Below are 21,804 nucleotides of genomic sequence, written 5' to 3'. Positions count from 1 at the left end.
ATGTAATGTATTTAACTAGGTGAGCCAGTTAACCTGTTATGGCTGCAAGCCCGATATCGGTACACCTATGACAACATCCCCCCACCCCCCCCACACTGATTAGCATCGCTAGCATAGCGTCACAATTAAATAGTAGCATCTAAATATCATTAAATCACAAGTCCAAGACACCAGATGAAAGATACAGATCTTGTGAATAAACCCATCATTTCTGTTTTTTAAAATGTTTTACAGGGAAGACACAATATGTAAATCTATTAGCTAACCACGTTAGCAAAATACACCATTTTTCTTTGTCCACCATTTTTTCTCTCCACCACTAGCTATCACCAATTCGGCCAAATAAAGATATTGATAGCCACTAACCAAGAAAAAACCTCATCAGATGACAGTCTGATAACATATTTATTGTATAGGATAGGTTTTGTTAGAAAAATGTGCATATTTCAGGTAGAAATCATAGTTTACAATTGCACCCACCATCACAACTCGACTAGAATTACTACAGAGAGCAACGTGTTTTACCAATTTACTCATCATAAAACATTTCATAAAAATATACAGCTCACAGCAATGGAAAGACACAGATCTTGTGAATTCAGACAACATTTCAGATGTTCTAAGTGTTTTACAGCGAAAACACAATAAATCGTTATATTAGCATACCAGATATGCAAACGTTACCCCAGCATGAATTCAAGCCAAAGAGAGCGATATCGTTATCATCGCCAAAATATATTAATTTTTTCACTAACCTTCTCAGAATTCTTCCGATGACACTCCTGTAACATCATATTACAACATACATATAGAGTTTGTTCGAAAATGTGCATATTTAGCCATAAAAAAACGTGGTTATACAATGAAAATAGTAGCAAAACAAGCCTGGAAATGTCGGTCGCCATCTTTCAGAGTGATCTAGTTTAATCAATAGCTAATCATATACTTGACTAAAAAATACAGGGTTGACAGGAATCGAAAGACAAATTAGTTCTTAATGCAATCGCTGAATTACATTTCTAAAATTATCCTTACTGTGCAATACAGGGTTCGCCAAGCGAAGCTATACCAAACAAAATGGCGGAATATGCGTTTAAAATTTTTCGACAGAACAACGATTTATCATATTAAATATTTCTTACTGTGAGGTGATCTTCCATCAGAATCTTGGGCAATGTATCCTTTCTTGGGTCTAATCTTCTTTTGGTCGAAAGATGTCCTCTGTCCGTCGAAATGCCCACTAACGTTCGACCGGGACCCCGAAACGTGCCCAAAGCTTCAAAGAGCATCACATAGAACTGCCTCAAAATCGCACTAAACGGATATAAATTGCTATAAAACGGTTTAAATTAACTACCTTATGATGTTTTTAACACCTCTAACGAGTAAAAACATGACCGGCGAAATATTACTGGCTAAACCCAAGCTTGGAAAGAGAGCAGGTCCAACGTACATCGTGCGTCAGGCGCAGCAGGAAAAGAACGGTACTTCCGGTATTTCTTGTTTTATACAGGCCATGATTGCGCAATCGACTCCATTCAAAGCGTCACCACGTACTGACATCCAGGGGAAGACGTAAGCAGTGTTTGTATCCTCATAGCATTTACAGGGACCTTAAAACCGACCCCAGATCAGGGGCCAAGATTTCTGAAATCTGACTCCCTGTCAGGAAAAGTGCTGTAGAAGGAGCTGTGTTTCACTCAGAGACAAAATTCCAACGGCTATAGAAACTAGAGAGTGTTTTCTATCCAATAATAACAATAATATGCATATTGTACGAGCAAGAATTGAGTACGAGGCCGTTTGAAATGGGCACCCTTAATCAGAGCTACTCAATACTGCCCCTGCAGCCATAAAAAGTTAAGAACAAATTCTTAATTACAATGACTGCTGGGCCAATTGTGCGCCACCCAATCACGGCCGGTTGTGAATCAGCCTGGAATCGAACCAGGGTCTGTATAGTGATGCCTCTAGCACAGATGCAGTGCCTTCAGACCGCTGCCCCAATACATGCATATTCGTCTCCTTTTCAGCACCAATTGGTAATATGCAAATACTCAATTTGTATATGTAAGGTTTGGAAAGTTTTTAATAGTAAACTGGTTTAGACTATATTGGTGAAATAAAAATACTGTTCTGGATTGACTGACCATGTCTAAAAGTAATGGACTATCGTTTGTCTTATTTGAGCTGTTCTTGCAATAATATGGCCTTGGTCTTTAACCAAATAGATATATCTTCTGTATACCACCCCTACCTTGTCACAACACACCTGATTGGCTCAAACACATTAAGATGGAAAGAAATTCCACAAATTAACTTTTAAGGCACACCTGTTAATTGAAATACATTCCAGGTGACTACCTCATGAAGCTGGTTGAGAGAATGCCAAGAGTGTGCAAAGCTGTCATCAAGGCAAAGGGTGGCTACTTCGAAGGATCTCAAATATAAAATATATTTGTTTAATGCTTTTTTTGGTTACTACATGATTCCATATGTGCTATTTCATAGTTTTGATGTCTTCACTCTTATTCTACAATGTAGAAAATAGTAAAAATAAAAACCCTGGAATTAGTAGGTGTGTCAACTTTTGACTGGTACTGTACATCTGTCCAAATGAAAGATAGCCAGCTATATGTTAAGTCAAAATTGTCCAAACCGAAACGGTCACAACTGCAACAATTGACAACATATATATATATATATACTGAGTATACCAAACATTAGGAACAACGGCCTAAATTTGATTTGCACCCCCCTTTTTTCCCCCTCAGAACAGCCTCAATTCATGTGGGCTTGGACTCTCCAAGGTGTCAAAAGCGTTCCACAGGGATGCTGGCCCATGTTGACTCCAATGCTTCCCACAGTTGTGTCAAGTTGACTGGGTGTCTTTTGGGAGGTGGACCATTCTTGATGCACACGGGAAACTGTTGAGCATTAAAAACCCAGGAGTGTTGCAGTTCTTGACACAAACCGGTGCGCCTGGCACCTACTACCATACCCAGTGTAGAGTATTGAGATGCATAGGCAGCAAGGGGGGTTCCAACCCTCCAAGAGCCCAAACATTGAAATGTATTCTGTTCATTCTTATGCACAATGCTATGTTCCTGTGCTAATCGAATTAGGAAACTGACGATGTCTTGCAAATTGGTTGTTATACAATTGCCATATTCAGCCAGTTGGCTTATTATTTTATTAGCACAGGAGTGGTAAAAGTGCCTCACTGGGTTGAATTCACTATAACTGCTTTATTCAATTGAATGGCTTATCTGCTTATCTTACTACGGACAAAAATATTCAATTTCTCTGCAACGTAGATGGTAAACCTGGTTGATTTGGTTCACAGTGCAGGTTAGTGTTTCTCGTCAATCTTGTACTGGAGTCCACATTGCAGATGGACACAGGTATAAAATCAGATTTTAAACTTCACTTTCACCATACTGCTAACCTTAAGACAAAAAAGCAAATTTTCCTTAATGAATTGTTATAATTTTGACTGTGCAGCTGGCCTCAGGGGAAATGGCCCAGGTCTGCCTCCAGGACAAGACTCATGACAAACATCAACCTGTTCAGTGTAATGTTTACAGTGGGTATTCACCACCCCTTGGATTTTTTTTCACATTTTGTTAGCGGGATTGAAATAGATTTAAAAAAAATTGGGATCCCCAAAAAATGCAGACAAATGAACAAAAAATAGTTGTACAATATTAACCGCCTTTTAGGCAAGCCTAAATTAGGTTAAGGAAAAGCATTTGGCTTAATAAATCACATAAATGGACTGAAATAGTGGTTTACATGATTTTTGAGTGACTACCCTTCCTCTGTTCCTCAAAGACCAGGGAGCTTTTTGAAAGGCTTATAAAGAAGGGCAGTGATTGGTAGATGGGAAACAAAGTTAACAATTATGCTGTGGATTATGTATAACACCACCCAGACATAAAAGATAGTCGTCTGCCTGAACTGAGCTGCAGGACAGGAAGGAAACTACTCAGGGGTGTCACCACGAGTCCATTTGGGGATTTTAAAATGGCTACGGACTTCAATGGCTGTGATGGGAGAAAACTGAGGATGGATCAACATCGTAGTGACTCTACAATAATGACCTAAATGACAGTGAAAATAAAATTATTCCAAAACATGCATCTTGTATGCAACAAGGCACTAAAGTAATACTGCAAAAAACATCTTGAATTAATAGACTTTTTGGTTTAAATGCAATACATTATGTTTGGGACAAATCCAACAACATATCACTGAGTAACTGCCTCCTTATTTTCAAGCATGGGGTGGCTGCATCATGGTATGTGTATCCTTGACCTTGGCAAAGACTGGGGAGTTTTTCAGGATAAAAAGATACAGGATGGAGCTAAGCACAGGCAAAATCCTAAAGGAAAACCTGCTTCAGTCTGCTTACACCAGACACTGGGAGAGGCACCTTTCAGAAATACAATAATCTACAAAGTTCCTGGCTGGTCACGTTAGTTTTGACTGAAATGTCCTTGAAAATTGCTATCGAGCCATGATCCCCAACACTTTGACAGAGCTTGAAGATTTCTGAAAAGAATATTGGGCAAATATTGCACACCCAGGTGTGCAAAGCTCTTAGAGACTTAGGGCTCTGTTCAATCAGATCCTCTTCAGCTAACATCCACATAGCAGTTGTTTTGGCGGTGTCTGAGGTGGAACCGTGTTAGAGCTGTCAAATCCACAAGCGGCTCCTGGAATTATAGCTGAAACAGATGTTGCCGTTGACTGCACAGAGTTGCATTAAGAGAAAACCCATGCAATCTTGTTTAAAAGTATGAACCACCCCAAAATAGCTCACTATAAAGAACACGTTGCCTATAAAAAAAATGATATTACTACCATTACTACTGCCATCACTACCAATACTACTACTTCACAATAAATACTTCTAGACTAACAAGCACACCACATTTACTTCAGTAAATGTCCTTATCTAGTTTTTTTAATACATTTCATAGGTGACCTGATTAGACAGACTCTGTTCTCATTATGGCCCATATAAAACCGTTTTGCAACTGATTAATCACTGTCATACCCTACACAGAGATTGATAAGGTCTGAAAGGGACTTTCCCATCGGCCAAGCCTGCAGTCTTTCTTGGTTAACTGTTGATTTTGGTAACTTGCCTGAAAGTTGTTGTTTACACACAGAAATGCCAGAACCTGTCGGTCTCTTAATTAAACAACAGGAAAGAAGATGAAAAATATATTTTTCTCACAATGTGTAGCACTACCTAGCATGCTTGCTAGTTTGTTATCACCCACATGAGGGCGAAGCTGGTGTGGTTAGGCTGGTTAGTTACCGCTAAATAGTGTATCTCGGCCGAAGTAATAGGATAAATGTGTCTCAGCTCTGCTTGCCCTGACTAAAAGTTACACTTCCAGTGTAGCAGGCTTTAAAATAAAACGTATTTTGTGACGCCCCTACTGGAATTCTTTGCAGTTTGGTTGTTTTCTGTTAAAAATTCCCTGCCTAATGGGACAACAACAGAGCAGGCTAAACTTGCCTAGCTTCCATAAATGCCATAAATTGTCCATCTTTCACTTTAAAAATGGGTATAAACCAGAAAGATCAGTTTTAGGCTATGCCTACTGGAATTCCTTACAATTGTGTGGTTTTCTGTAGAAAAAAACACTTGGGTCAACTCTAACCCTGTAAGCCTTAAAGTCCCTGCATCAGCTCTTGGACCAACAGGCTCTGAGACAGCTTCTACCCCCAAGTCATAAAACTGCTTCATAGGCATAAGACTACTAAATAGTAAATTAATTGGTGACTCGGACTACATGCATTGACCCTATCTTACAATTACTATATGCACACCCACACGACTCTACAGTAAATACACACACTTTTACACTCATCATATGCTGCTGCTACTCTGCTCTTTATTTGACTATTATTATTATTATCTATCCTGATGCCTAGTCACATTACCCTGTCTTCATGTATGTACATAAATACCTCGTACCTCTGCACATTGATCTGGTACTAGTACCCCTGTATATAGCTCCATTCTTGTGTATTTTATTCCTTTTGTGTTACTATTTTCATTAAAATAGTTTTACTCTGTTTTGTTGGGAAGGGCTCGTAAGCAAGCATTTCACGGTAAAATTGATCCCCGTTGTATTCAGCTCATGTGACGAATAACATTTGATTTGACTTGAAATGAATAGGAGTGTCTCACGCTCGGCAAAAGTATTTAGTATTTAGAGTATTTAGCAGCTCCTCTTCCTGGGGTCCAAACAGGAACAAAACAATTACATCACAACAAAACAACACCCTACATCATAAATAAACCAATACATCATACAATAAATGACTACGTTATTACTCTAATATTACACATTTACAATATAAAATGTACATTACTACAATCTTAGTGTGTGTGTGTGCGTGTGTGTGAGAGAGAGAGTGTGTGTGTGTGCATGTGTGTCCTCACAGCACGGCAATACCTCTCACAAACACAAGTTGTGATGCAGTCAATCTCTCCTCTACTTTGAGCCAGGAGAGATTGACATGCACGTTATTGATATTAGCCCTCTGTGTACATTTAAGGGCCAGCCACACTGCTCTGTTCTGGGCCAACTGTAATTTGCCTATGTCCTTCTTTGTAAACTTGAGCATATCACTGGGCAGTAGTCCAGGTGTGATAAAACTAGGGCCTGTAGGACTTGTTTTGTTGATGTGATATCAAGAAAGCAGAGCACCCCTTTATCAAGGTCAGACCTCTCCCCATCTAGCTACTGTTGCATCAATATGTTTTGACCATTTCAGATTTCAATCTATGGTTACACCAAGCAATTTAGACACCTTAACTTGCTCAATTGCCACATTATTCATGACAAGATTTAGATGAGGTTTAGGGTTTTAGATGAGGTTCAGGGTTTTAGATGAGGTTTAGGGTTTTAGATGAGGTTTAGGGTTTTAGATGAGGTTCAGGGTTTTAGATGAGGTTTAGGGTTTTAGATGAGGTTCAGGGTTTTAGATGAGGTTTAGGGTTTTAGATGAGGTTTAGGATTTTAGATCAGGTTCAGGGTTTTAGATGAGGTTTAGGGTTTTAGATGAGGTTCAGGGTTTTAGATCAGGTTCAGGGTTTTAGATGAGGTTTAGGGTTTTAGATGAGGTTCAGGGTTTTAGATGAGGTTTAGGGTTTTAGATGAGGTTTAGTTATACCTTGTTTATGCTAGAGAGGCATCCATTAAAGAACAGCCTGTGTTCTATTAGATAGGTAACTCTCAATCCACAATATGGCAGATAATGCAAAGACATAACACGTATGTTTTTTATAACACCAGACTGATTGATAATGTAATAAGCTGCACTGGTCAACCAAAACAGCTCCCACAATCTTCTTATTATCCATTTATTTCAGCCAATCATCATTCATTTGTTTCAGTGCCGTACATGTTGAGTGCCCTTCCCTATAAGCATGCTGAAAGTCAGGTGTTAATTTGTTTAAACACAATTTAATCCAAAAGTTTACTAAGCGTCTGTAGAATGTTGATTGGTCAGCTGTTTGTACAAGTACAGGGTGCTTCGCTATTCTTTCGTAGAGGAATAACTTCTGCTTCCCTACAGGTCTGAGGGCTCTTTTCTGCAGGCTGAGATTGAAGAAATGGCAAATAGGAGTGACAATATAGTCCGCTACCATCCTCAGTAACTTTCCATCCAAGTTGTCAGTACCAGGTGGTTTGTCATAATTGTGGTTTGTTATTTTTGTTCACCTATTCCACACTCACTTTACAGAGTTAAAATGACAATGCTTATCTTTCATAATTTGGTCAGTTATGCATGTATATGAAAGTTCAGTGTTTGTTGTTGGCATGTCATGTTAGGCCTACTGTACCCGTCCGATGCAGCAGGCCAGTAAAACAGATGTTTCTGCTTCCTCCTTGTTGTTTCATTAAGAAACTGACATGTACGTGTTTCGTGAGAGTCTTGCCTTTCCACACAGGGGTCTTACACTATTTCTATTTTTGTGAGAAGACCGATTTTCGGGATGTCTCATGGTCTGACAAACACTGTTGTAGCTCAGCCACCTTCCACCGCAGATGTGGAAGGCTGCCAGTGGCGGATGAGGTGAATGAGACGCAGCCCATTATGAGGGAAAGTTTTATTGTCTGAAGAGATAGCCTCGAATTGTACACAGCATCTCCTCTCACTCTATCTTGGTTCGTGCAGGTGACTGTGACCTCTTCCTCAGACCAATTGTCAGTACACCCAGAACATTGCTCTGGGAACTAAAAGGACCATCTTGGTTTCAAGGTCCTAGCTTTGAGAGAAGAATCATCGTGAGGTATCAGTCAGTCACATGCAGGAACCAATGTTAATAAGAGATAATGAATAATGTCAATCATGCTTATATGACATGTTTGTGTAGCATTATATAAGGACTGAAAGGGAATGCCTTAGTTTTCATCAAGCTTGGATTGAGTTTGTGAACCTCTCCGGCTGTGATAATAAAGAGTGATTCATTTAAAATTGACTTCAGGTGTCCCTTCAATTTCCTCCACAATCTTGGCGTCAGTGAAGGTCTGTGAGGGAACACTGGTGGCGCATTCTGTGTGAAAGTGTGAGGGAAATTCCTGTCTGACCAAAGATGACCTGGACCCGCCCAGACCAGACTTTTACTGTGAGGTGCCCGGGGGAAGATACCTGATCCGGCAAACCTCTGAGGGACACGTCTACTGAATTTCAGTAAGTCAATTGTCACGCCCTGACCATAGAGAGCTGTTTATTCTCTATGTTGGTTGGGGCGTGAAAGTGACAAGGTGGGTTATCTAAGTGATTAATGATCTATGTTGGCCTGGTATGGTTCCCAATCAGAGGTAGCTGTTTATCGTTGTCTCTGATTGTGGATCATATTTAGGCAGCCATTTCCTCATTGTGCTTTGTGGGATCTTGTCTAGATATAGTTGACTGAGAGCACTACTTTGAGCTTCACATTTAGTTTTTTTCGCTTTATTGTTTTTTCCTTTGAGTTTCTCTTCCAAATAAAAAGGATGGAAACATACCACGCTGCATCTTGGTCCTCTCCTTATAACGATCGCTACAGAAGATCCCAACAACAACGGACCAAGCAGCGTGCCCAGGAGGAAAGCCAGGAGTGGAGGACATCCTGGACGTGAGACGAGATTATGGCAGGAGACAGAAGCCTTCCATGGAAGCAGGCGGAGGCAGCGAGGGAACAACAACGACAACACCGGGGTTCGCGGCCACGACGGAAGCCCGAGAGACATCCCGAATGTATATATCTTTTTTTGGGGGGGGGGGTCTATCAGTGGTCTATCAGTTGATGTCCAATTTCATGAGTGTTGACCGTGTGTGTTATTAGTGGCTTTCAGGTAGCACTCTAATATTGCAATATCTTAGTAATTTGAAGGGTCTAAGGTTTCAGTACAAGGCCACATGATGAACAGAGGGATTGAGCCTTGGGACTGATATTAAATGAAAGGCTGCCATCTGGTGTTTGGGTTAAAGATAAGCCTCCTGTGGACCAGTAGATAAGCCTCCAATGAAAGTGAGTGGTACTCACGGAACTCAGGGTGTAAGGGACACAGTGGAAGCATTTGGGGCAGAGGTATGAATCATTTAATAAGATATGTTTTTGACCCTTTCCAATTATTTTTACTCATTTCGATAGTTTGAATAACTGAAGTAGATCCAAATTGAAGTAGATCCAAGTTGAAGTAGATCCAAATTGAAGTAGATCCAAGTAAATGTTTAAGTACCAAATATTAAGATGATAAGTCAGCACCAACTTTTTGAAGGCCCCAGTGGATTTGTTAAACAACAGTTTTTTTTTTTACTATTTGATGTCCCAGGGACAGCTAATACAGAACACATGTCAATGCAACCTGATTGTGGTAAGAGCTATGGAAACAATGATTAAACATTGACAGATGCATTTACCTCTGAGTCTACGGATCCCTTGTGTATGTGTGTGTGTTGTTTAATAGATTCACTCCTGTTGATAGAAGTATAACCTTGCCTGTAGATTTGAGCTTTATTATGATGATAGTATTTCCATCAATTAAATTGTGTAAGGAAGAATGTGTGTAACTGATTGACTTACTAGAATGAAGGGTTTAAAAGGATAAACAATCTGGTTTTATGTGTTGATTTAGCTTACTTTAATAGAAGTATTTTGATAGAACCTCATTTGATAGTTTAAGCCATAATTGAATGATTACCTTAAAATATTACAATCGTAACCACAGAAGTGGTTATTTTATTGTCTGCAGAGATAGCCTTGAATTGTACACAGCATCTCCTCTCACTCTACCTTGGTTCGTGAAGTTGACTGGGACCTCCTCCTCAGACCAATTGGCAGTACGCCCAGAACATTGCTCTGGGAACCAAAGGAGTATCTCAGTTTCCAGGTCTCAGCTTTGAGAGAAGAAGCCTTTTGAGGTATCACTCAGTCACATGCAGGAACCAATGTTAATAATGAATAATGTAAATGATGCTTGTATGACTTGTTTGTGTAGCAGTATACAAGGACTGAAAGGGAACACCCATGGCAGTGTTTTCATCAAGCTTGGACTGAGTTTGTGAACCTCTCCAGACATCATAATAAAGAGTGATTAATTTAATATTGACATCAGGTGTCCCTGATGTTGAATTTCCACCACACCATGCAAAAAAACTGATATCACTAGCTTGAACAGACAGATTTTTTATTTTTATTTATTTTAATTTTACCCCCTTTTCTCCCCAATTTTCATGGTATCCAATCGCTAGTAATTACTATCTTGTCTCATCGCTACAACTCCCGTACGGGCTCGGGAGAGACAAAGGTCGAAAGCCATGCGTCCTCCGAAGCACATCCCAACCAAGCCGCACTGCTTCTTAACACAGCGCGCCTCCAACCAGGAAGCCAGCCGCACCAATGTGTCGGAGGAAACACCGTGCACCTGGCCCCCTTGGTTAGCGCGCACTGCGCCCGGCCCGCCACAGGAGTCGCTGGAGCGCGATGAGACAAGGATATCCCTACCGGCCAAACCCTCCCTAACCCGGACGACGCTAGACCAATTGTGCGTCACCCCACGGACCTCCCGGTCGCGGCCGGCTGCGACAGAGCCTGGGCGCGAACCCAGAGACTCCGGTGGCGCAGCTAGCGCTGCGATGCAGTGCCCTAGACCACTGCGCCACCCGGGAGTGAACAGACAGATTTTGATTGAGATTTTTGTATTATGCCAATTAGATTTCCGTGGGGCGTGGTCATTGATTCAAAAGTTTTTAAGGTGTAGGCTGCTACAACACGTGTGCCACATCCGACCCGCATGACCTGTGATTTCCGTGAATCTGATTGGTCAAAGAGGTGGCACCACTGGTCCCAGAGTGTTTTTTTTCTCCTGCTCTAAAGTTACCCCAAGTTATTATTTTTACTGAAAGCAACAACACTGTAAGGAATTCCAGTAGGCGTAGTCTAAAACAGATATTTCTGGTTCATCCCCATTATTTAAGTGAGACGGACAGTTTATGACATTTATGGCAGCCGGGCAAGTTGAACCTGCTCTGTGGTTGTCCCATTAGGCAGAGTATTTTTTAAACTAAATACAACCAAACTGTAAAATTCACAAAATACATATTTTTTACCTGCTACACTGGAAGTGTAACTTTTAGTCAGGGCGAGCAGAGCGCGAGCCACTTTATCCTGTTACTCCAGCTGAGATACTCTATATAGCAGTAACTCACCTAGCCATGCCAGCTTCACCCTCGTGTGGGTGCTAACAAGCATGCTAAGTAGTGCTAGGTATCAACAGCCATTGTCAACCAGTCAAGTAGGGGTTGGAAAATCTGGTGAGGTTCGATTGGTTACTCGCAAAGCAATATCACCAAATATTTGCTTGATGATCAGCCTTGCCCAACTTTAGTCCCTCCCTGTTCAGCTCCCTCTCCCATGCTTGCATCTCCCAATGGTCCCTGGCCACTGTGCTTCTCACCGCTTTACTTTCATTGAAAATGAATGGGAAGCTAATGTTTCACCATGTGATGCTGTCTCTAGTATATACGCCCTGTCAGACGTGAGCTGCACGTTGAAATCTTGAAATCACGCTCTGAAAAGTTTGGATTATCTGTCCGATGTAGCAGGCCATGAAAACAGATTTTTCTGCTTCCTCCCTGTAGTTTAATTAAGGGACGACAAAAAAAGTTATGGCATTTCTGTATGTAAACAACTATCGGGTAAGTGACCATAGTCTTCGGCAACCACAAAATACTGCTGATTTGGCCGATGGGAAAGTGCCTTTCAGACCTTAAAGTAAATCTCTCTCTGTAGGGTATGACATAGTGATGAATCAGTTGCAGAATGGTTGTATATGGGCTATGGTGACTTTTTCTAATCAGGTCACGTAGGTTTAAACTACTGGAAAAACTCCTGGCCCTATAGGGAGGATGAAAACCCTATCAAACTGCAGCAACCTTTCTCATATGATTTATAATTTAAAACTGGAATAACAGGGGAGTTTCCCTTACACAGACACAGAGACAACTGTGATGAGACAATACAACTAACAGGACCAAGCTTGCTTTATGCAGTGTTGCATCATGAAGGTCCAGCGATAGAAATGGACTGTGTCCAAAATCCTTCAATTCTACCCCTGTGTATTCATACCACTTGACTTTTTCCACATTTTGTTATGTTACAGTCTAAATTCAAAATTGATTACATTTATGTTTTTTCTTCACCCATCTACACACAGTACCCCATAATGACAAAGTGAAAACATGTTTTTAGAAATCATTGCAAATTTATTGAAAATGAAATACAGAAATATCTCATTTACATAAGTATTCACACCCCTGAGTCAATACTTTGTAGAAGCAACTTTGGCAGCGATTACAGCTGTGAGTATCTCTGGTTAAGTCTCTAAGAGCTTTCCACACCTGGATTGTACATCATTTACCTATTATTCTTTTCAACATTTTTCAAGCTCTGTCAAATTTGTTGTTGATCATTGCTAGACCATTTTCAAGTTTTGTCATAGATTTTCGAGCAGATTTAAGTCATAGCTGTAACTCGGCCAATCAGGAACACGCACTTCTTGGTAATAAACTCCAGTGTAGATTTGGCCTTGTGTTTTAGGCTACTTTCCTGCTGAAAGGTGAATTCATCTCCCAGTGTCAGGCGGAAAGCGGACTGGACCAGGTTTTTTTCTAGGATTTTTCCTGCGCATAGCTAAATTTGGTTTCTTTTTTTTATCCTCAGTCCTTAACGATTACAAGCATACCCACAACATAATGCAGTCACCACTATGCTTGAAAATATGTAGAGTGGTACTCAGTAATGTGTTGTATTGGATTTGCCCTAAACATAACACTTTGTATTCAGAACAAAAACTGAATTGCTTTGCCACATTTTTAGCAGTATTACTTTAGTTCTTTTTTGAAAACAGGATGCATGTTTTGGCATATTTTGATTCTGTACAGGCTTCCTTCTTTTCACTCTGTCAATTAGGTTAATATTGTGGAGTAACTACAATGTTGTTGACCCATCCTCAGTTTTCTCCTATCACAGCCATTAAACTCTGTTACTGTTTAAAAGTCACCACTGGCCTAATAGTGATTAAAGTCACCACTAGCCTAATAGTGAAATCCCTGAGCGGTTTTCTTCCTCTCTCAGTTAGGAAAGACGCCTGTATCTTTGTAGTGACTGGGTGTATTGATACACCACCCAAAGTGTATTTAATAACTTCACCATGCTAAAAGGGATATTCAATGTCTGCTTTTTCACCCATCTACCAATAGGTGCCCTTCTTTGCTATTCATTGGAATACCTCCCTGGTCTTTGTGGTTGAATCTGTCTTTGAAATTCACTGTTTGACTGTGGGGCCTTACAGATAATTGTATGTATGGAGTACAGAGATGAGGTAGTCATTCAAAAATCATGTTAAACACTATTATTGCACGCAAAGTGAGTCCATGCAACTTATTATATGACTTGTTAAGCACATTTTTACTACTGAACTCAGGTTTGTTGGCTGCGCCCACTAATTGTCCACACCTGATCTTAATGAGTGCTTGTTTCCTTTGAAATGGGTGTGTTTGAATAGACTCATATTAACAGCGTTGTATGACTTAGCATGCTAGCTCCAACCTGGTGGCGCAGTGGACTAATTCTATGGATAGAGAACAGAAGATTCCACAACAAAAAAATGAATGCCTAAACAAATTAATTTCCATGTGTCCTATCTGTGCTTAGAGTTGAAAACAGTCAACCCAAACTAAGCTAGCAGTATTATTAAAAGTCTTATTTGAAACATGTTCTCAGAATGTTATTGAATTATCTTCAAATAACCTATCATTTCTGTTTTCAGGACATTAATAAAACTTCCCAGGAAAACTTTCATGGAACCATAGTAAAACGTTCTCAGAACCTCCCTGCAACCTAAAAATAAATGTTCCCGGAAACAGGTGAAGTTCACACTTCAGCTCTCAGGATGTTTAAAAAACAATATGTTTTACCAGTCAGGAAACTGATGGCTTTGTTCCCAGAACAAATAGGAAAACAGAAACCTGTATTCCCACAACTTCCAAGGAACCAAATGTGCTAGCTGGGAGGCTTTCAAAAGGCCCTACAAACAAACAGATTATAATTTTGGTGTGCAATAGAATTGTGTCTTTGGAGCATTCAAATGTATGTTCCGTGGCAATTTTTCTTCACAATATGACGCAGATAGGCTCATTCTGTTCAAGACAACCCAGGCTATAACGCATGTCATCATTGTAACTGTGGATAAAAAAAAGAGATCATAAACATTGATACTGTAAATTACATTAATTTTCAAATACAGAAATGTGAGTGGTTTGCTTGTATGACATCAAAGTGGTATTTATTATAAACCTTAATATCACATATTTTATAGCACATCGACTCCTCTCAATTTAACGCATTTCCCTCACCCAGACAACAACAAATGTGCAAAAGTAGCCCAATTAGCGGGAGGGAAGGTGTAATCTTCTTGTCTCTTGTAGTGCTCAAGTTTATAACGGCTGTCAGTCAAAACCCCTACCAGTGCTGTGAAGTGGAGAACCTGAGCTCTTATGTCATGTATGGCATGTTACTGTACAGGCAATTTAGGCGCTTATCAACAACAAAATCTGCCATTTTCATCTCATATATGGGATGACAGGGGCAAGTGAACTGAGCAGTTGGGCAAGTTGAGCCTGCTCTGAAATTTCCCCAGGTGTTTAAATTTTTTTTACTGAAAGCAACAAAACTTGAAGAAATTCCAGTAGGCTTAGCCAATGTTTTTATTGAACCTTTATTTAACTAGGTAAATTCTTATTTACAATGACGGCATACCCTTCCAAACCTTGACGCTGGGCCAATTGTGCGCCGCCCTATGGTACTCCCAATCACGGCCAGATTGTGATACAGCCTGGAATCAAACCAGGGTCTGTAGTGACGCCACTAGCACTGAGATGCATTGCCTTAGATCGCTGCACCACTCGGGAGCCCCCCAAAAACAAAAAAATGATATTTCAGTTTCATCCCCAATTTATGGCAGCCGGGCATGTTGAGCCTGTGGTTGAGCCATTAGTTAGAGGATTTTTTTAATGAATGGTTGCTGTTCTGGAGTAATAGAATGCTCAGCCTACCATAGGCTGGGTTCTGACTGGGGGAGGAGCTCACAGCCTGCAATAAATAGCGGATGTCTACGTTGAGGGGAAAGTATTTGTAAGAGTTATCCGTCGTTCTGGGAACAGTCTCGAAGGGAAATACGTTTTATTGTAATTTACGCCTCACACTTTCATTAGTCGGATCCTTTTGTGATATTTGTGTAACCATAATTCGTTTCCAAATGACGCGGTATGTAAGCAGTTGTTTCATTACTCTGTTCGTTCTGTTCCTTTGGCGGGTCGAAGACATCGCAGATGCTTGCAGATGCTCCCCTCCGCATCCTCAACAGGCTTTTTGCGATGCAGATATCGGTAAGGCGAATTTGGCGACATTTCACTTTTCAGCTTTTCTTCACATGTTGAAGCTATCAATACGCAGCATGGAAAATTTTTATGTATTGTCTGTGGTCGTAGTATAAATAATTAGGACATGCTCATTAACCTTTACCGAACCTCAACCCCGTATCCGGGATCACCCCCCACCCCCCACACACTGATTAGCATAGCTAGCATAGCTTCACAAGTAGATAGTAGCATCTAAATATCATTAAATCACAAGTCCAAGACACCAGATGAAAGATACAGATCTTGTGAATAAAGCCACCATTTCAGATTTTTAAAATGTTTTACAGGGAAGACAAAATATGTAAATCTATTAGCTAAACACGTTAGCAAAATACACCACTATTCTAACTCCATCAGTTTCTTACTCCTTCAGGTGCTATCACCAATTCGGCTCAACTAAGATATTGATAGCCAATAACCTATAAAAAAAACCATCAGATGACAGTCTGATAACATATTCATGGTATAGGATAGTTTTTGTTAGAAAAAAGTGCATATTTCAGGTAGAAATCACAGTTTACAATTGCACCGACCATCACAAATCGACTAGAATTACTAGATAGAGCAACGTGTATGACCAATTTACTCATCATAAAACATTTCATAAAAATAGACAAAGCATAGCAATGGAAAGACCCAGTTCTTGTGATTTCAGACCATATTTCAGATTTTCTAAGCGTTTTTCAGCGAAAACACAATAAATCGATAAGTTAGCATACTACATGTGCAAACGTTACCAGAGCATCGATTCCAGCCAAAGAGCGCTATAACGTCAACATCGCCAAAAGATATTAATTTTTTCACTAACCTTCTCAGAATTCTTCCGATGACACTCCTGTAACATCATTTTACAACATACATATACAGTTTGTTCGAAAAGGTGCATATTTAGCCATACAAAACCGTGGTTACACAATAAAAATACTAGGAAATCAAGCCTCAATATGTCTGACGTCATCTATCAGAGTGATCTAGTTTAATTGAAAGCTAATCATATACTTGACTAAAAAATACAGGGTTGACAGGAATCGAAAGACAAATTAGTTCTTAATGCAACCGCTGATTTACATTTGTAAAATTATCCTTACTTTTCAATACAGGGTTCGCCAAGTGAAGCTACACCAAACAAAATGGCGAAATATGCGTTTAAAATATTTCGACAGAACAACAATTTATCATATTAAATATTGCTTACTATGAGCTGTTCTTCCATCATATTCTTGGGCAATGTATCCTTTCTATGTTATAAACGTCTTTTGGTCGATAGATGTCCTCTGTCCTTCGAAATATCCACTAACGATCGAACGGGACCCAAAAACGTGTCCAAAGTTTCAGAGTGCACAACAAAGAAATTCCTCAAAATCGCACTAAACGGATATAATTTCCTATAAAACGGTTTAAATTAACTACCTTATGATGTTTCTAAGTCCTATATCGAATTAAATTACAGACGGATACATTTCAAGTTGATAACCGAGCCTGTGAAAATGGCGTCCGGAGGTCCCTTCCTGCGTAAGGGCGAGCGTCGAAAGGGGGGCTACTCTCACTCCTTGGTCTTTTATAACCTCTGAGAGCTACGGAGAAGGCCCATTCCACTTCTCATTGGTTACTGACATCCAGGGGAAGGCGGGTGCAGTTCGTGTCGTTCCATAGGATAGACAGAGACCTTAAAAACTGATCTGAAACCAGAGCTTCGCTCTCAGACCTTTCACTGTCTGTCATGGATTTCGCTGTAGAAAGAGTTCTGGGTCACCCACAGACATCATTCCAACTTTGTATGAAACTAGAAAGTGTTTTCTTTCCAATAGAATTAATAATATGCATATTGTACGAGCAAGAATTGAGTACTAGGCAGTTTAATTTGGAGACGACAAAATGCTAATTCGGAACAGCACCCCCTGTAGTCGCAAGAAGTTTTAAGCCTGTTTACATCTTCTCACACTTATTTACAGAATTAAGTAGGCGACAGTAAGATGGGCTCTCAACCCTGTTCCTGGAGAGCTATGCTCCTGTAAATGTTAAATCAAACCCGTTTGTAACGAACCTGAGTCAGTTTATCAACCAGTTAATTATTAGAATCAGGTGCGCTAGATTAGGGTTGGAGCGAAACATATAGGACGGCAGCTCTCCAGGAACAGGGTTGAGAGCCCTGCTTTGCTTTAGGCATAAAGTGTGCCTACACATTGAGGTCTGTTTACAAAACATTAAGGACACCTGCTCTTTCCATGACATGGACTGGCTAGGAGTTAACTATGATCCCTTATTGCTGTCACTTGTTCAATCCACTCCAATCAGAGTAGATGAAGGGGAGTAGACAGGTTAAAGAAGGCTGTTTAAGCCCTGAGACATGGCTTGTGTGTGTGCCATTCAGAGGGTGAATGGGCAAGACCAAAGATTGAAGTGCTGTTAAATGGGGCATGGTAGTAGGTGCCAGGCGCACCGGTTTAAGTGAACTGCAACGCTGCTGGGTTTTTCACAACAGTTTCCTGTGTATCAAGAATGGCCCACCACCCAAAGGACATCCAGCCAACTTGACACAACTGTGGGAAGCATTGGAGTCCACATGGGCCGGCATAATTATGGAATACTTTCGACGCCTTGTCGAGTCCATGTGCCAATGACTTGAGGTTCTGTTCTATGGCATAATCTTATAGCAGCAGCTACTGTACCAGACACTCTGCCGCATCTTCCTACCTGAACCAATCATCTACAGAGGGCATGATTAAACCAGGTGTGTCAAATTAAAAGCAGAAGACCAGCGCTAGGAATGTAGGACCAGGAGGGAAATGGACTAGTCATCTGTTTTGGTGTAAACCTAGCCAGAATGTTACACTGAGTCTTAACTTATGCACAAACATTCTGAAAAGACTGTACAATTTTGGGTCTGTAAAGCATTCTACACTGTTCTCTGATCCATATCACCCTTAAACCATCAGTGTGACAGACAGTATAATTTCAATAATGTTAAACCTTTTCTCCCTCTTCTAGTGATCAGGGCGAAGGTGGTTGGCAAGAAAGCTTTGTCTAACGAGATCAAGTATGACATCCAACAGATCAAGGTATGATCAGCCTTTTTATGAAGTGGTTGTTCCTTCCTGCACTGAAACATTGAAGCCCCCTGAACCCCAGTCTGACAGCTGGTCCCAGTTCTCTCCTTTCCCCTGGGCTCCATCCCTTCAGTGTTTGCAGATCTGGGTTGGCATAAACGGTGTAGTTGTGGAGCTTCCACCATATGAAAAGGAGCTTCTGTAGAAATGGCTCATTCCTCTTGCTGGAAAGCACATTATTCAGTTGACGGTCCTACCAGTCCTAGACTATGGTGACATCATCTATGGCTGCCATTTCATCAAAGCTTTTAAATGCAGTTCATCATAATGCACATTATTACTGGTGATGGGGGTTTGGTACTCATCACTGTATTCTCTACCAGGAAGTTGGCTGGTTCTTTGTCACGTGTGTGGATAAATTGCCGGATTTTTATTTATAAAGCCCTTTTACTAAAACTCTCACTGTACCTAACATTATTACCCACCTTTAGACATTATAGTTACAGCCTGTCTCAGATCAGGGATGTTTAACTCTGGATATTCCATTTGTCGCTACTGAGTTGGATGAATCTGCCTGAATTATTTTTGCGGAACGATCTTCAAAATATTCTAAATGTGATGTTTAGTTGTCTCTAGGGCGACTCGGAATAATTTGACTGTGCTGCTTACATTTTGTGTGTTTCTGTAATTCGGGGATCTAAAAAATACCTTGGTCTCCGTATGACACCCTGATAAAAAGTAAGGTTAGTTTAATAAATATTTTTTGATCTGCAAACATCAGGCTGTGGGGATGGGGTATAGGGAGGGAATTAGGAACGACTGGCTGAGAGCTGCAGTCGGTTAGGTTCAAAACTGTATATGTAGATGTTTGACAGATCCTTTGTTCTCTCCTTGTGATTGGCTAGATGTTCAAAGGTCCTGACCGGGTTATCCACGCCGTCTTCACTTCATCCTCCCCAGCCTCGTGTGGTGTGACCCTGGAAACCAACAAGGAGTATCTCTTCACGGGTGTGGTTCTCACTACGTCACCAAGTTCATTGCTAGCACCGGTTACACTGCTCAACCTATGCTTGCAGCATCATGGCCTGTTCTAAACTATTGACTTCATCTTGTAAAAGAAATCCAAGTGCTTTAGAAAAAATACTTTATCTTACATTTTTTTTAATTAAACGTTTATTTAACTTGGTAAGTCAGTTAAAAACAAATTCTTGTTTGCAATGACGGCCAAAACCTGACGACGCTGGACCAACTGTGCGCCGCCCTATGGGACTCCCAATCACGTCCGGATGTGATACAGCCTGGCTCTTCAAGTTACACTTAATAATACCTAATGTTATGAATTTAAAAGTTAATGCTTATAAATGTGTACAACTAATGCATCACTTATTTATTATGATAAATTCTAGTGTTCCAGGCTGCATCGGTATGTCTTCCTGCTCCAGGGTAAAGTTACCCCCAGGGACAGATCTAGGATCTGTTTCCACCTCCCCCATTTCTAATCTTAACCATTTGTGGGGGGAAAAAAGAGGAAATGGATCTAAGATCAGCATCTGGGGTTAACTTTTACCCCACAGGTTGTTGACTCACTGTCTTCTCTCTGTCTCCAGGCAGGCTGAATACTGATGGCAGGATGCATTTAGTCATGTGTGACTTTATTCAATACTGGGAGGACTTGAATGGCACACAAAAGAACAGCTTGACTCAACGCTACCAAAGCGGCTGCGATTGCACGGTGTGTGACAGGAATTATAGTCAAGTTACTTTACACCACTTTTGTTAAATGTTTACTTTGTCACATTGGCTAAACACAAGAGCTAGAGTATTGGGGTAATGATCAGTCAGTGATCTGGATCTTTCTCTCTCCCTGCTCTGATCTACAGATCATCCGCTGCTCTTCCCTCCCCTGTCCCGTCAGCGCCCCAGATGAGTGCCTTTGGACAGACTGGTTGTTGGCCGATGGCCAAAGCGGACCCCAGGCCAAGTACTCTGCCTGTCTCAAGGGGCGTGATGGGTCCTGTGCCTGGTACAGGGGGATGGCTCCATCCAAGAAGTAGTTCCTGGATATTGAAGACTCCTTAACTCTACAGGCCATCCACTCACTGCTCAGTGGCTAAATATGCCTGCAATTTAAAAGCTGGTCACTTCTTGTGCAATAAAAATAAACTCCTCAAATATAGTGCTCCAAGTATTCATTTCTTGTGCCATTCATCTGTTTTTAAACTGGAACCAAAGGTGTTATTGAAAATCAAAAGTGATCTCACTGTTTCTGACTAGAACATTTTTCCTGAAATACCATCCTTAAAGCCTGGGACATGTTCAGCTGGGCACAATATTGTAGAATGAATGTTATATACATAGTCTTCCTTGACAAAGAAATGCAGGTGTGGTCCCCTTCTGCACGTTGAATGCATTTTAATGAAATTGCTGAGAACACTCATACTTGCTGACCAAAAGATTGAGTTTTCAGAACATTTATCTTAAGTAGTCACTTTAAATTTGTACTTTAATATTGAACAATTTCTCAGACTCACTACCCACTTGGCAATGTTTTAATTTAACACATTTTGCATTAAAGTAAAATTAATTTTGGATTTAGAAGTTAAATCTTTTACCTAAATCCTTTATTTGATATCTAGACATTGAACTGACATCTGGGCCGAGTGGGTAGACTATATCGATAACCGTTCAGAATATTTTTGAATATAACTAGGTGAGCCAGTTAAGAACAAATTCTTAATTACAGTGACTGCCTAACCCG

The 21,804-nt window shown here is 40.5% G+C and overlaps 1 protein-coding gene across 1 annotated transcript; it reads left to right on the top strand.

Annotated features, from left to right (window-relative positions):
• The first annotated feature begins 15,726 nt into the window (after positions 1–15,726).
• LOC120038030 (metalloproteinase inhibitor 2-like) lies at positions 15,727–21,196 on the top strand. Its single transcript, XM_038983976.1, has 5 exons — positions 15,727–15,966; positions 18,988–19,058; positions 19,952–20,054; positions 20,654–20,778; positions 20,927–21,196. Exons 1-5 carry the CDS (start codon positions 15,837–15,839, stop codon positions 21,098–21,100), a joined length of 603 nt encoding a protein of 200 aa, XP_038839904.1. The 5' UTR covers positions 15,727–15,836; the 3' UTR covers positions 21,101–21,196.
• Positions 21,197–21,804: the final 608 nt, after the last annotated feature.

Source organism: Salvelinus namaycush, unplaced genomic scaffold (assembly GCF_016432855.1).
Source record: "Salvelinus namaycush isolate Seneca unplaced genomic scaffold, SaNama_1.0 Scaffold2044, whole genome shotgun sequence".
NCBI lineage: Eukaryota > Metazoa > Chordata > Actinopteri > Salmoniformes > Salmonidae > Salvelinus > Salvelinus namaycush.
Note: the sequence above shows the minus strand (reverse complement) of the source record. Positions and strands in the feature narration are given on the sequence as shown.